The following is a 16158-nucleotide window of genomic DNA, read 5'->3' as shown; positions in this document are numbered from 1 at the left end:
AACCGCAAGGTAAAGTCTGCCCTACCTGAACTGGCTCCAAACAAAGCTGTGTTGGTAAAAGTGTAATATGTCATGCAGAGTTACCAGTTTGGGTCTTGGAAGCAGAATAGCTGCAGGAGTGAGAAGCGTATCAAACTAGCTTGTGCAGAGCACCTCGCTAATGCATAAGAGTGACTGTGGAGCTAGCTCATTCACGGCTACCTGTGGTATTTGTAAGCACCACTGCATCGAGCTGAATCCACGTAATCTTAGTGATTCCTTATAGCTGGGCTGTACATAGTAATTGATTTAATCTTTACAGATACTACCTTTATTTTTCACTCTCTCCATCATCTAGATTTTGTCTGTCTCTGTCTGTAGGGCTGGGCAAAAGGTGGACAGGAGAAACAAAATAAATGCTGAAACAATTTAATTTTTGTTTTCTTTATTATAATTGTTAACCCAGGGAAACAAGAAAAATGTTTTGGGTTAGCAAACTAATTTTAATCCACTCAAAATAGAACTTATTTTGTGCTAATCCTTTCTTTCTGTTGTGATCTTCAAGTTTCAGCCACATTTCAAATTATATAATCAGTTTGAAACAGTTGAAATATCTAGCTTTAGAAAAACATCAAAATGAAAAAAAAAAACCAACTTTTCCCAATTCATAGAATCTTAGAATAATAGAATTATAGCCTAGTTTGTGTTGGAAAGGACTTTTAAAGGTCATCTAGTCCAAGCCCCCTGCAATGAGCAGGGATGTCTTCAGCTACATCAGGTTGCTCAAAGCCCCATCCAGCCTAACCTTGAATGTTTCCAGGGATGGTGCATCTGCCACCTCTCTCGGCAACCTGTTCCAGTGTTTCACCACCCTCACTGTAAAACATTTCTGCCTTATATCTGGTCTAAATCTACCCTCTTTCAGTGTAAAACCATTACCCTTTGTTCTATCACTAGAGGCACTACTAAAAAGTCTGTCCCCGTCTTTCTTATAAGCCCTCTTTAATTATTGAAAGGCTGCAATAAGGTGTCCCCAGAGACCTCCAGGCTGAACAACGCCAGCTCTCTCAGCCTGTCCTCATAGGAGAGGTGCTCCGGCCCTCTGACCATTTTTGTGGCCCTCCTCTGGACCTGCTCCAACAGGTCCATGCCTTTCCAGCGCTGAGTACTCCAGAGCTGCAGTACTCCAGGTGGGGTCGCACGAGAGAGGAGTAGAGGGGCAGAATCCCCTCCCTTGACCTGCTGGCCACGCTTCTTTTGATGGAACCCAGGATATGGTTGGTTTTCTGGACTGTGAGTGCACATTGTCAGCTCATGTCCAGTTTTTCATCCGCCAGCATCCCCAAGTCCTTCTTGGCAGGGCTGCTCTCAATCCCTTCATGCCCCAGCCTGTATTGATACCGGGGACTGCTTTGACCCAGACGTAGGATCCTGCACTTGGCCTTGTTGAACCTCATGAGGTTTACATGGGCCTACTTCTTGAGCCTGTCCAGGTCCCTCTGGATTGCATCCCATCCCTCAGATGTGTCAACTGCACCACTCAACTTGGTGTCATCCACAAACTTGCTGAGGGTGCGCTTGATCCCACTGTCTATGTCATTGCTGAAGATATTGGACAGTATTGGTTCCAGTACGGACCCCTGAGGGATGCCATTTGTCACTGATCTCCATCTGGACATTGAGCCATTGACCACTACCCTCTGGATGCAACCATCCAACCAATTCCTCACCCACTGAACAGACCACCCATCAAAACCCATATCTCTCCAATGTAGAGAGCAGGATGCTCTGGGGAACTGTGTCAAAGGCTTTACAGAAGTCGAAATAGATGACATCCGTAGGCCTTTCCTTGTCCACTGATGTAGTCACTCCATCATAGAAGGCCACTAGGCTGGAACGGCAGGACCTGCCCTTGGTGAAGCCATGCTGCTCCAGTCACCAGGAACTTCACCAGACTGCCATGACTTTTCAAATATCATGGAGAGTGGCTTGGCAACTACATCAGCCAACTCCCTCAGGACTCTGGTATGCATCTCATCAGGTCCCATAGACTTCTGTATTTCAGGTTCCTCAGGCAGTCACGAACCTGATCTTCTTTCACAGTGGGAGGGACTTTGCTTCCCCAGTCCCTGCCTTGTGGTCTGTCTACTCGAGAGGTGTGGGGACAGAGGTTGCCAGTGAAGATTGAGGCCAAAAATTTGTTGAGTACCTCAGCTTTCTTCTCCTCTGTTGTTACCAGTCTTGCTCATAAGGGGGTATGCTTTCTTTAAACTTCTTTTTCTGGCTGACATACCTGTAGAAGCCTTATTATTCTTTTCAACCCTTGCCCAGTTCACCTCCAGCTGCCTTCCTGACCCCATCCCTACACAACTGGGTGTTCCTATACTCTTTCCAGAATACCTGTTCCCGCTGCCACTGCCTGTGCATCTCTTTCTTGACTTTTAGTTTGACGAGCAGGTCTCAAGTCAGCCATGCCAGTCTCTTGCCCTCCTTTTCTGGTTTCTTACACCTGGGGATTGAGAGCTCTTGCGCTCTAAGGAGAGTCTCCTTAAAGATCTGCCAGCTCTGTTCTACTGTCTTGTCCCTGAGGGCAGTTTCCCAGGTGGTCCTATTGACCAACTCCTTGAAGAGCTGGAAGTTTGCTTTCCTAAAATTCAGGGTCCTGACTTTACTCTTCCCCTGATCGATATCCCTCAGGATTGTGAACTCCACCAGTGCATGATCACTGTCCCTCTAACTGTTGCCTGTCATGCCACAGCTTGTCACGGGCAAGCCCAATATTGCCCTCCTCCCCCCTCAAGCCTAATTTAAAGCTCTGTCAATGAGCCCCACTAGCTTGTGAGCAAAGATCCTCCCTTGTTTTTTTTTTCCCTTCAATATCATCTCCCTTGGGTTTTTTTCCCTTTAAATTTTACTTAAATTCACTATATGTTTAGGGCTCCAGAAACAGCATTTTGGAATGAATTCCTGTTTCACAAAGTTTGGTGTTGTTTTTCCCACCTCCAATTTTGAATTTCCCAGACCAGGAATCGATCCTATCTAAAAATGCCCAACATACAATGAGTTATCCTGGTAATATACAATACAAACCCCATAACCACAGGAAATGCACCTGTGCTTTTTATAAAAACTGAGAAGGCTGAATCTGAACCCTGTGTAAATGTGCTGGTGTGTTACAGGGGTTTTATTACTACCGGCACTTCAGCAATGCTTAAATGTGTTTGGGAACCCTTCATGTCATAGAAACGCAGAGATCCCAACATAGAAGAGGCAAAACTGGTCATCTTCAGTGTCAGGTGAGAAGCCAAAACTCCGGAGCCCTATCAGCTAGGGCATTGGCCTTGTATGGAGCTATATGGTCTCTCTGCTTTAAAATTCAGTGTCATAAAACAGAACTTACAAGTCCTGTGTGCTTCTTACAGGATTCATAGGCTACAGAGCTGTCCCCACCTCTCCAGCTGTCATCTCCAATCTCATCACTCAGGAGAAACTCATTCAGCTTCTGTACACTTGAAAGAAAACAGAACAGTGAGTTAAATAAACCCAGGTTTCCATGAGTCCATTTCCATTTTTGTGCAGTCCCGCCAGCAGGATGTATCAGAAGCATTCCAAAAGAAGTTTATGGGATACTTTTGGTTTTCTACTGGACTGTCTGCCCCCCTGATGGCAAGTGAAGAATTATGTGGAATAAGGACATTAGTAGCTGGGCATGAAGAGGACAACTAGTCATGTGAGTGCCACACGTGAGTGCTCTGTGGGACAGCTTCCATCTTGGCAGGCTTTTCTTTCTGATGGCTTTCTCATGCCTACACACAGTCAGGATGCACAAATGAGTCATTCACCCACCTACATTCTCTGAAAATGCCAATGCACTAGATGCATCCTGAACACAGCTTTTGCATACACCGCATGCAAACAGGACTGAATACTGCACAAATGAGCACATCTACTGCCCGCCTTGTAGAAATACAGCAGTAGCTCTCTTTGCCTACTTCCTAAAACCGTCCCCTGGGAAATACAGTGCACAGGTTCAAGTCATCCTTCATTACAGAAGGATTTGATCCTCTTTCTGCCCCACTGCCACAGAGTGCTGTAAGCTCTTGATCATTCTGGCGAAGGGATGAACAATAGCAGCCACCGATCATAGTGAAGCTACGCTACTTTGCAAAAACCAAAATCAAGGTGCACTGTGCCAGAGACTATCCTTGTTTCAAGGCCTGTCTGAGCATTTTATATGAAATTGTCAATACATGTTCAAGCCACAGAGGTACTGGTTAGCAAGAAAGCCCTGCTATTGTCATTATTTCCTCCTGCCAATATACCTGTTTCTGTCTCCTCTTATGAAAGGAAAATTTACATGTCTAAATCCCATATCAAAGTTTCAGTCCTATATAATTGCATCAAGCAAGAATTTATCTTCTTGTAGAAGATAAGAGATCTTGTTCTGATCATCTGACTAGGAAGACATCAACCATTACTTTGCATTTGAATGCGGATAGGTGCCCTCAAAAGCCTTCATGGTACTAGAACTACTCTTTGCAATAAAATGGAGATTCTGACCAAATTATAATCACTTAAACATAACACAAATGAGTGCATACTCATACACACATATTTGATTGATGATAGAGCCATGGAGTGGTCAAGCACACATTCTTCATTCTTCACTTGGGGAACATGATGTTCATGGGAGGAAGATGTTAGGAAATAAGCTTGCCAAAAGGTAAAGTTTGTTTTGGCAAATATGGTCTTTAAATAATGCAGCAGTGCTAAGGAAAATGTACACACCATTTTGATATTAAGGCTATGCTAAACATAGCGTAGGGATGTAGAGGCTGGGATGATTCATAAAGGAGACTTGAGATTTTCCACTAGTCAGAAATCACTTTCAACCTAGGAAAAATCTCTCAGGTGGCCCTGCTGCTGCTTTGATAAAGATAAACCCTATTTAATTTTTTTTTTTTTTTTAAGTGAGTGTGGTACTGGCAAATGACAGCTGTGGAGCCTGAAGTCCCCTTGACTGCTATTTGTTATTATCATTACATACCAAAAAGAGGCAGTGGCAGCAGCAAGGCAATACCTTGCCAATGTGCCTCAGTTTTAGCCAGAAAGAACTACGTTTCTGGGTGGGAAAGTTAGTTTGGTCTTTACATCCTGCTAGTGCTTGGCATCTGACATGTTTCTGCCAGTCAGGTGTCAGTTTGTGCCTCTTGGGACATCTTGGCAGTGTGTATGTCTACATAACCGCCCCATGCCCATGACTCTTTCTATAGAGACTACTGATGCAACAGCCAAAAGTCTGAAATTTGACTTACTACCAACCAGCTCCCTTGAGATTAAGTGTTCTATGGCCCAGCACAAAGGAAGTTGTTTTCTCAAGCTATTTGCAGAAATAAATGCCTGGAACTTATAAGTTACTGATGAAGCAACACATTTTATGAGTTCCTTTTCCTTTTTTTAAAAAAAATCTTTTCCACTGCATGCCAACTTCCTTGCTGTCCTGCCACGCAGATCCCTAAACCTCACAGACAAAACTCCCACGTGTCTGCCTTGCCATGTCTTCCTCTCCTGCGTCTCTTTATTGCCATTCAGGGGAACAGCACTTCCTCTGTAACGTACGTCCTGTAGGGCTCAGTTTCCCTTGAACAACTAGTCCTTCAGTGCCCGATGTTCCTCCAACCCCTCTCTTTCCTAAGAGAATCCATGCTAGTACTAGATAATGAGAGGCGGGACAATACCAAATTTTCACTTAAAGTCCAATGCACCCTTTGTGGAGGTAGAGTTAAGCTAGTTGCTTTTCCTTGCAGCAGCAGGACCTGTCTTGCTAGATAGCTTCATGCCAGTCTCTCATCTTCCTCTGTGTTGACAAAAGCCCAGAAAGGTACTAGGTGAGAGCGATGGTGGTTGGCCATACTGTGGGAAGAGGAGCATATCCCAAGGAATGACAGTCTGGTTCTGAATCCAAACTGCCAAACTTGTTGAAATTATTAAAAAAAAAAAAACAGAACATTTCTTTTTCTCCATATCATGCAGTAAAAAGAAAGGGTTGCTCTGATTTCTCTCCCATTTCTGCACATCAGAGTCCCACATCTAAATCTTCTTCCAGATGAGCAGGTAGAAGCAATCTTTTTCTCCAGCACCTTCCCTGTTGTATTATGACACGTAAGTGTTCAAGAGTAGGAGAAACTAGAAGGGCCACTTACCTTATGATAGCCTTGACGGCAAAACGAACCACAGTGGAGAGCAGGAACAGTGGTGTGACAAGGATGTGAAACAGGGACAGTGATGCAAAGGCCTGGGCGGGCTGCAGCGGCTTGTCATTGGTATACGCATAAGTCACAAAGGTCTGTCACATCAGGAAAAGAGTATGTCAGGATAAGGACTCTTGAAAAATTTGGACAAGAACAGCAAGCAAAATATTTTGCTCAACTAAGGCCAATAACTATATAACTCAATTTATTGGGAATCCCAGTAAACTGAAGAGAAAGGTGTCTTCTATTATAGTGAAAAATATTTTAAAACCTTGTCAGTGCTTTCAAGAGATTTACATATTTAAGAATGAAAAAATTTTCTTTGTAAAATCAAAGCATTTAGTTTCGTCAAGTTTTGTAATCAAGTTCAGGGTTTAGAAAAAACAAACAACCCAGAAAAATCAGTAAGAATCTAATAAATCTTATGTGGGTTTTTTGACAGATGAAGAACTATGGTCATATTTTATCTAATTCTGATACACACTGTCAGTATACCCTGAGAATTTAGTCTATGAAGACTCCTTCCTGACCGGCATGCCATGGTTTCTCTAGTTTGTTAGGCTGAGATTTAAACCTGGCCAGAGGACAAGCAAATTTTATTTCTCCTTAAACTGCTGAGTACCCTTTCTTGAAAACTGAAACGGTGGTTTATAATGCATTTTGAAACAGGGATGCTTTTCGCTGCTAGACAATAGAAGCAAAGTCACCCAAAACCCCTTCAAAATGAGAGCTTCTCAAAATAGATCTTTCCAGTTGCAATGACTTTTTTTCTTTCTTTCTTACAGTAACAAATTATATTTCTTTTTGTTTTTACCAATCCAAAACACAGCTGGTGAAATCCTAGCTCTGGGAAGGGGCACTTCCAGTGTCATGCTATCCTACAGTTAGCAGGGGCACATTAACTCATCTGACGACTTTATGAGGAGTATGTCCTACAATAACAAAGGTGTCTTTTCTTTCTTTCTCCCCCTCTTCTTTTCTCTCCCGTATTATAAGGAAAAGTGAAAGAAACATATCTTACTGCAAGAACAGCTGCTATTGGTATGGCCGCATTCATAAAAACTGTGAAAGAGAAATAAAATAGGCATCAGATTATATGAAATAAGAAAAAAAAACAGTTTTACAATTGCATGGCACTAGAAACAGCCAGTTATTTCCAATTCAAGTAATTAAAACTCCCAAAGTAAAACTCCTCTGCAGGAATAAACTTCCTTCCATGACAGAGAGAGATCTTAAACAGAGAAACAAAGCAGCCAAGGAATTCTCTCATTTGTATACTTTAGTGAACGGGATAAAAAGTTTTATGTGCCCAATTATCATGCAATGCAACAAAAAGATTACCCTCTCAGCTTTTCTACATTACAGAAAATACAATTTCTTTCAGACAGTGATTTATCTTTGCTGTAATCAGAGCTGCTAATATTATCTGGAGCCTCCTTACTATAAAAGAATTCCTAATTGTAATGTCATAATGAAGGTGACAGAAAACGTACTGCAAAAAAAATAATCAACAAGATATGCTCTATATTTTCTGTGTTATATATATATTTTTATGCCTTTTTATTTTAATCACATACCACACACACAAAAAAGTGTCATAGGCACAGCTGTATCTCGCCTTACTTGAAGTCAGGAGGAATGTTGACATGAAGAACAGGATCCATTTCGGAGCGTTAAAAACAGTTACTTACTGGAAAGAGATGTATGAAGCGCAAAGGTTTTGAGACTGGTGAGTTCCTTCATTCTTGTTTCTTCCACACTAGTACAAAATATGTGCTCCCAGGCATACAGCTTTAACAACTTAATGCCTTTTAGGATCTCATTGGTTTTCTTTAATCTCTCAGTAGAATAGTCCTTCATTTCAAAAGAAAACAAGGATAAGAAACTGATAATGGCTTGTAGTTTTAATGAGAATGCCCTTCCCTTTTACTTCTGTTGTAAAATTCATTAAAGATTTATTAATTTATTTGTTTGTGATTTTGTACAGGTTTTCACTTGCCAAACTGAGTAAAACAATATAAAATTCCATGTTCTTTGGAGATACTAAAATGCTTACAATCATTAGGGGAAATTAAGTAACCCTGTTCTGAGAAGAAAAATAAATCAAAACATCCAAATCCTTCAAATAGTGAGTGAAACTCAGGGAGGTGGATTAGTAGGTAAGTGGTGTCCTTAACAATAGACAGAAGACTGCGTATAATTGCTGAGACAAGATTCATTCTGGTGTTCATACAGACTGGTCATGAAAGTAAGTGAGATGTTTACTGATATATTTAGCCAATTGCCCCTCACCAGAAAACAGTAATCAAAAGTTTTGGTAAAATCATAATCCAAAAGATGTTATGAGTCAGAAGAACTCAGAAAAGAGCAAAAAGAAAGATTCAGACTATTTCTGAAATTATGCAAAGATAAATCGTCTGTTGGTATAAATTGGCACAACTCAACAGGATTGAAGTGTGCTGAAGATTAGATCCATGTATGTATAATTTGTTTATTGAATAGTAAGATAACAGGGATCTTCAAATATTTGACGAATCAAACATCAAAGGTAGATTAAAAAAGTTCAAGGATCATGAGAATAAAGTTAAAAATTAGACAAAGTATCAGAAAACATTTCTAAATTAAACAGCAAAATAGATTTACTGAAGAACGTACGATAGATATTAATCCAGAAATGCCATCTGATTTTTACCAAAGCTTGTGGTGAGAGCATAAATTCTCTAGCCATTTCAGAGGGGTGTTGTACGTATTCTTTAATTCTGTCCTCTTATAATTTATCAGTCATTTGCACTGTTCGCTAACATCCCATGAAATACAACATCTGAATGTTGGAATAACACCCTTTCATGACATTGAATTCAGATGAAACTGTGCTAGCTGGGCGAAAAATGCTCTCTGTGGAGAAGGCAGGTCGAAGCCCTCATACTTTTTTCAGATTCTTGTCTGACAAATATTAGGAAGGAAGAGATACCGAGTGATAGAAAAACAGAAAGGGAGGGATGACGGAATCAAGTGATGGCTCGCCCAAACCTCCGCCATAAATGTTTACTAATAGCAAGAGCAGAATGCAGAACCCCTGGTTCCCCGTTCTCATTTCTGGACCACAAATGTCACTGAAATAATTTACTTACAAGTGTGCTTTTCTGAGCCTCAGCCAACTTTGTAGCTATGAAGTACTGTATTGGAGCTAACAGTACAATGACAGCGGCACCAACCAAGGCACTCACTCCGAGTAAATTATAGAGTAGGATCACACCCATTATTATCTGCGAAGAAAAAAGAAAGAAAAGTAGATAGAAAAAAAAGGAGATTTGAATATGCAGGAATGCTTTCAAGAATTTTTTTTTTTTTTTTCTTCTAATAAACAGTTAAATGCTTCGTAGGAACCAACTGAGCCCGTACTTCAGAAGGTCATGTTTGGAAAGGGTGGGAAATGAACGCAGAAGCCTTTATTTTTTACATTAACTGCATAGTTTGTGTTACTGCCTGGTAGTCCTAATTCCAGACAAGGTTTCCACAGAACTAAAGGAGCACTAAAATGATGGTGCTTGCCCCAAGGCATTTCACAGAATCGCTGGCCTCAAGTCCTATTTACATTAGCGCTCCTTACATTACTCTGGAATTATTCAAAGGTCTTAGGATGGCCATGAATCACAGTTGCATTCTGTTATAGTGGTCCTCTTGCAACTGCACACAGAAGCACGTCTAAGGCAGGCACTGAAACACGATGCAGATGTGCTGAGACTGACACAAACCTGAGCTTGTGAATCAATACCATGTTTCTCTGTAGGAAAATATCAAGATGCTATCTTAGCCCTGCAAAGAGTTTGGGAACATTTCCCGCAAAGGTTCACAAAGGTACAGAGATGTCCTCAGTAACAGGACATACAGAACTAGTTCCTTACTTTGTGTTTTCGCTCTCTCTTCAGTGAGTCACTTCTGTCTTTAAATCTGCTTTATTATGCAATATCAGAAATAAGAACCAGTGGAGTTCAACGTTCTGAAAGCACTGTGTAGCTTTTCAGGCTTCTGTAATGTAAATTAGCATACCTACATGCCATTTTCTTAGCAGAATAATACAAGGTTACAGGTAGTAATTTGTACTCGGGGTAAACTGAAACAGTTATGGGGGGCCTGATCCTGCAATGAGTTTTTATTCTTGATAACAGGCTATAATCGGTGGATACACAACATATTTCCTAAGATTCACTGCAGTCTTCAGCAGGCTATGGCTATACTGGCCTATACTGGAAGGATACAAGTTCAGTATTTGCTCCAAGCTGTTCTGCTCGAGGAGGGGGCAGCCTTCACAATTGCAGTTTCTTGGGATATTCCTTGAAGCTCAAGTCCCTTGCATAAAGCAAGACAGGGTAGTTCCCCCACCTTTTCCAGAGTGGTATGGTTATAATCCAGTCTATAGTTTCCCAGAGTTAGTTTCTTCCCTCTTTTTTTTTTTCCAAAAAGCAGTCGATTGAGCTAATCAAGCAGAAGGAGCCCTCTATAGCTTACGCCACAGATGCTCACTCACCAAGTTCCCTGTCTCCTGATTGCCTGAAGGTGAGCTACAGGAACCAGAAAAATCAACAGAAGCTTCCTCAAACCAGCCTTTTACCGTAGCGGTGAGGAAGGCCATTGCATTGCTACAGTAGGGGAGACAGAGACAAATGAGTGGTGAATTTAGGCTACATATAATTATTCATTAGCCACAGGAATCAGACCACCTGTTCATTTAATAACATTCAAAGTATTAAGAGCAACACTTCCAAATAAACCTGGATATGAAACAGTGACTTAAAATGAAACCCTCTGTATTATTTCTAACTTCAGTTGCTGTGCAAATTTTTTGTCTTTTTCTCCGTAAATTATTTCATGATTCTCTAAACCCTACTTGATCCTAAAACAGACACATAAAACCAGTATTTGTTTCCATTAGTAGAACTATTATTGCTGACTATTACAATCAATTACTGATATAGTTCCAGGAATTTCGGCAACACAGATCCACTATCAGAGCAGCTTCTATCCCTTTTTAAACTTGTTTAATGTCAGTGGGATCGCCTATAGGTAAGGACCGTGCCAATCCCACCCCAATCTAAAATTCTGAAGGTGCTACAGGAGTCCAAGCTTCGTGGAAAATCAGCATGGCTTAGGTCATTAAGCCTGAAGATTTCTTTCAGGCTAATAATTTTCACCTTTCCTTCCTACAGAACTGCCTACAGCTCTTTCCCAGCCTTCTTAAGAACCAGATGTTTACAGTAACTAAGCTTGTTTACATGAGAGCTCCTCTGAACATTTCGTGCAGTTTACTCTCGGTGCTGCTGTCCGTCACTAAACAGGATGCAACTGCTTTTTCCTCCTGCCACCAAACGCCGTTACAAGTGGACACCGCAAATGCGATACTTAGCACTGGTCAGATGCCTGTGCTTGCTGCCATGTGGCAGAAATAAAAGCAATGAGTTGTGTCAGTAGTGGAAGAAATCTGAGCAGGGAAAGGATGACAGGTCATCATTCCTAAAGTCACAGACCCCATCCATGACATGGAAATCCTGCTCAAAAAAATCCTCTTTCTTTACTGGCCCTTGGAGAGACAGCCTCCCAGCTGTTGGAGGAGACAGTGGGCCACATTTCTGTTTGCTAGTCCTCCTGGCAAAGGAGTGTGCAGTCCAGGTCGCCCTCTGGATTTTGTAGTAGTCTCACCGACATATACTCTTTTCAACGAGGTTGGAGGATCTCTGAAATCAGGCCCTTACTTTGATGCTCTACCTGAACAGGCATCGCCCACAGATTGGGGCACAGGAACAGGAACCACATTAATTGATTTGTTTCTATGGCAACCAAGTTATTGATTTGTCCCAGCGTCATCTCTCCCATGGACAAGTTGGATGTGGAAAGCCTCAGGATCTTATTATATATCATTGCCTGTGGAAGAGGAATAAAATGGAAGATATGAAAATGGTATCATTATAAAACAACAGTAGGAGCAGGACGTTTCAAACTGCGGTATCAATCTTTACCTAAGACAGCCCTTCTCCCAGTCTCTCACCTGCGACAGAGAGAGAGATGGAGACAGAGTGAGAGAAAGCACAAGAGAGAGAACTGACTTTAAAAAACTCGAATTCCTCTTAAAAGTTTTGTTGCTAAACGCAGACCTAAAATAGAACAAAATGATAACAAAACATCAACATTTAGGAGGAGACTGGGCAAAGATCTGCCTACAGACCATGGTGAACTACATCAGCTGCCTATGGGCCTAAGAGTCCCCATTTCGGCAAGTGGGAGTCACAAAAGCACGAGGAAATAATCAGGTACTCTTTCTTCACCAAGGCTGTACCATCTACCCTGGGAGAAGGCAGAAAATGTTTGGAACAGCGACATCAATCACAGCGGGCACAAAACAAAAGAAGCTTCCCCGCTGAGATGATATTCCTCTGGTTAGTTACACCTGGCAGAACACCAGTTCCAACTTCTGTTTTGCCCACAGTGCTACTGCTGTCCATGGAGATCGCTCTGCGGAGATCCCTGCAACAACCCACCCACGTGCTCAGCTGGAGCTGCTGTCTCCAGTTCATAAACACGACTTTCGCAGAGGGTTAATGGGTGCCAGTTTGAGAGACACAGTTTTGCAGATGAATCATTCCCGTCCCATCCCACGGGGCTCTGTGCAAAAGGGCATAAATATTCAGAATCACCACTCGCGATGCATGGACAATGTTCCCGTAAAACACAGCTCGGCCAGAGATACTCTGCAGATGGCTCTGTTCACAGTCAGCAGAAGTAACCTCATAAGCAGATGAACAAAGCAGATGCACAGCCCAAATGACACTGCTTATCTTCATATACCTAACCTCATCTGGAAAGATAAGTTCTTATATGCAGGGAGTGAGTTTTAAACTTCTGCGTGATAGCATGATGGGTTTAGATTTTGGCAAAAGGATTTGCTGCCATCAGTTTGGATATTACTTTTTCCAGTTTTCTGTATAAAAATACAGTGCGTATCTTCTCTCCAACAACTGCTAACTGTGTCTTCAGATAAAGAATAAGGAAAATGAAAGTGCAAAGCTGGAGCTATTATTAATGAATTTCTTGGCAAATCATGGGAACATCTTTGCTCACCAGTAAAGCACCTCGTAGGTTGATGCCAGTTTCTGTAGTCACATAGTAGGATGCCTGCAGGAATGTCCTCTGCAAGATAAGGGCCAGGAAGAGAAGAACTGCCAAAACATAAACGTTCCTGAGGAATTCCTCTGAGGAAAGATATGAATTTGACGGATCCTTCACCTGAAAAGAAAGGAAAAAATTATGAAAGTTGCATAGCAGGGATTGCATATTCTTGAGACACTGGAAATAAGGAAATTAAGTCATTGCGTTAGAATGAAAAATATCGACGGTATTATGGGAAAGTTATGGAAATCAGATTTCTCACTGTCATATGAATCAAAATCATTTGGATACAAATTAAATACTCCACTCATGTTCCAAAGACTTAGGATCTTAACTTTTAGCCGTTCTAAAATGAATTGTTTTTAGCAGGAAAGGGACAATGAGATCATAATGTATGCCTTATCTTTAGTTTTTCCATCAAATTCTGGTGATTTGTAGGCTAGAATGCTACTCAGTAGAAAATAAAGCTCATTCTATCTGCACCACAAAGAAGCTGCAAGAAAATATTTTTTATTATATGGGATTAGTTACTTATGTTGCATTTGCATATTATGGAAACAATTCCTTCCAGAAATATAGTCTATGATACCTGTGAGTTCTGAATAAACTAAGAATATATATGCCACTATTCCCCACAAAATGAGGTTTAAATGCCTCAACAGGGAAAAAAAAATCTTGTTTAGATCATTTTATTTGTTTCCATTTTCTAGTTTTTATGTTCACAGTGCTGCTCTGTTTCAGGCAGAAAAGGAAAGAAATGGACCAAAATACTGCGAGGAAGGCTGTTCCTTTGGTATTTCCGATCCAGCTGGAAGCAGGATGTACTGGAATTCTTACCAAAATAAAAAAAAAAAAAAAACAACAAAATAAAAAAAAAAAAAAAGAAGAAGGAAAATGCCTGTTCTACTGAAATGCCCAGCCTGATTCTGAGATGAAAGGGTTGGGAAATATTGGAAAGTAAGCCACGTGCCCACCCTCTTGAAGATTCCTTTGTCGCTCTGGATCACTGTCATCTGCCACGAGAGCGCAGGCAGGAGAGAGGCGCTCCGAGCCGCCCAGGCTCACCTCCCCGCAGTGACCCCAGCCTCTCCCCACCACACGCTCCTCCCTCTGCCACAGGCAGCTGACACCCTAAAGGTGAGTATAAGCACCTAACAGTGTCTTCAAAAGCTCCAGTGTTTGTAAGACACCTAAATCCCACTGAAATAATAGGACTAAGGTGCTCAACCAGCCCAAGAATCCTCCAAATGAGGGTTGCTTCAGTGCACGATTGGTTAGATAAATATATTTGAGAACTCTTCACTTAATGTTCCGCTGCATCTAATTTCCCCATGTTTACATAGCGGGGATATCAATAATAAAATAACTTTGGAGCTATCTTTATGGATGTATATAAAGTTCTCAGGAATTAAGGGGGAATAAGCATAAAATTCAATTTATTCACATTAATTGAAACTAGAAAGAATTTAAAGGAGAAATGTATAATAGCAAGAACAACCAAGAGAAAGTCTATCAAAATCCATAAATCAAAGGCAAATGTATTCTGAAATGTATCCAAGAGAAATAGTGACTGTCACCAAGCCAGGCTCTTGGAGTGGTTTCAAGTTCTCCGATGATTTTAATCTTCCCTTTAGCCAGTGTTGACTAAAACTTAAAAAACACCACAACTAAAACCACTGCACTGAAGAGTACAAAAGGTAAAGGAAGCAGACAAGGTACAGATTCCTAAATCTGAGATCCAGAAATGACCAATTTCAAGCTGTCCCGGTTTGAGGACACAAGCTAAAACACCTTGTCTGTTCAACATGCTAACCCCCACCCCCCATTTTTGAAGGCAAAATATGCACTTTTCCTTTTAACTCTGTGGCTCAAATCCAACATGTGGAGGTTTAAGGATGATAAAGAGCTTTATTTGATAAGCTGGATGATTAAACTCTCCTTCAGCGCAATGGCTGAATGATAGTCTAAAGCCAAATTCAGTCCATCAGTCAAGAAAATGAATGTCAGGAGTGAGCAGCCAAGGAGAAGATGTTTGGATAGTGATGACAGTCAAATGCTTTATCTGGAGGGGAAAATGTTATTCCATTACATACCTATCTGCTCATTCAAATACAAAACACTCACTGCATAATGTGTATTGAGATGTTTCCATATCAGAAGACAGATGTAGGAAAATTTCTTCATCTTACCTTCTCTGCTGTCAGCTAGTAAAACAATTTCACCTGTATCTTTTCACTAGTTACTAATAAATTCCTTTTCTTATGATAGAAAATATTCTGTATCAGAGACTTGCTTGGTGCTTAGAGGTGATCTCTGAAAGTTCAGTCTCGCTGAAACTTGAAATGGGCTGTGAACTAGCATCATTTGTGCATCTCTAGTATCAAGAATGCCATTCAATAAAGGGGATGCTTTTCAACTTCTCACATGCGCCAATGCATTCCACCACAGCAACAAGCAGCATAATCAGTCTCAGACAGGGAGTGACTACTCTTGGCTTCCCAGTGGAAAACAGATTTCAGAGAGCTCAAACCTGTCGATGAACTACAAATGGACGGATGGACAGAAATTAAGCAAAATTCCCAGGCTCATCCCTGCTGGATGCATCCCTGAGGCACCACCAGCGGGTGTCCTGCCTGAAACGAGGAGGCACAGTTGAAGAGGAGCAGAAAAGCTGTTCCTTCTCCCCAGAACTGCAGGGATGACTCCACCAAGAGGCAGAAAGCTGGGCAACCAGGAGAAGCCTCCACTACCTGTGTTGCATTCTTAC

At 41.4% G+C, this 16158-nt stretch overlaps 1 protein-coding gene across 1 annotated transcript in view; it reads right to left on the bottom strand.

Annotated features, from left to right (window-relative positions):
- The window catches only part of ABCC9 (ATP binding cassette subfamily C member 9), a 78950-nt gene that overhangs the window by 41828 nt on the left and 20964 nt on the right, over positions 1 to 16158 (bottom strand). The window contains exons 10-16 of the mRNA XM_082480582.1: positions 13344 to 13508; positions 11994 to 12149; positions 9362 to 9496; positions 7922 to 8084; positions 7252 to 7292; positions 6183 to 6325; positions 3380 to 3488 (exon numbers count right to left, since the gene is read on the bottom strand). Coding sequence (XP_082336708.1) covers positions 3380 to 3488; positions 6183 to 6325; positions 7252 to 7292; positions 7922 to 8084; positions 9362 to 9496; positions 11994 to 12149; positions 13344 to 13508 — 912 coding nt within the window. The remainder of the gene's footprint in view (positions 1 to 3379; positions 3489 to 6182; positions 6326 to 7251; positions 7293 to 7921; positions 8085 to 9361; positions 9497 to 11993; positions 12150 to 13343; positions 13509 to 16158) is intronic.

The sequence above is a fragment of the Vanellus vanellus genome (genome assembly GCF_965231255.1).
Source record: "Vanellus vanellus genome assembly, chromosome: 1".
Classification (NCBI taxonomy): domain Eukaryota; kingdom Metazoa; phylum Chordata; class Aves; order Charadriiformes; family Charadriidae; genus Vanellus; species Vanellus vanellus.
The sequence above is the reverse complement of the archived record's forward strand: the minus strand, read 5'-3'. Positions and strand labels throughout refer to the sequence as shown.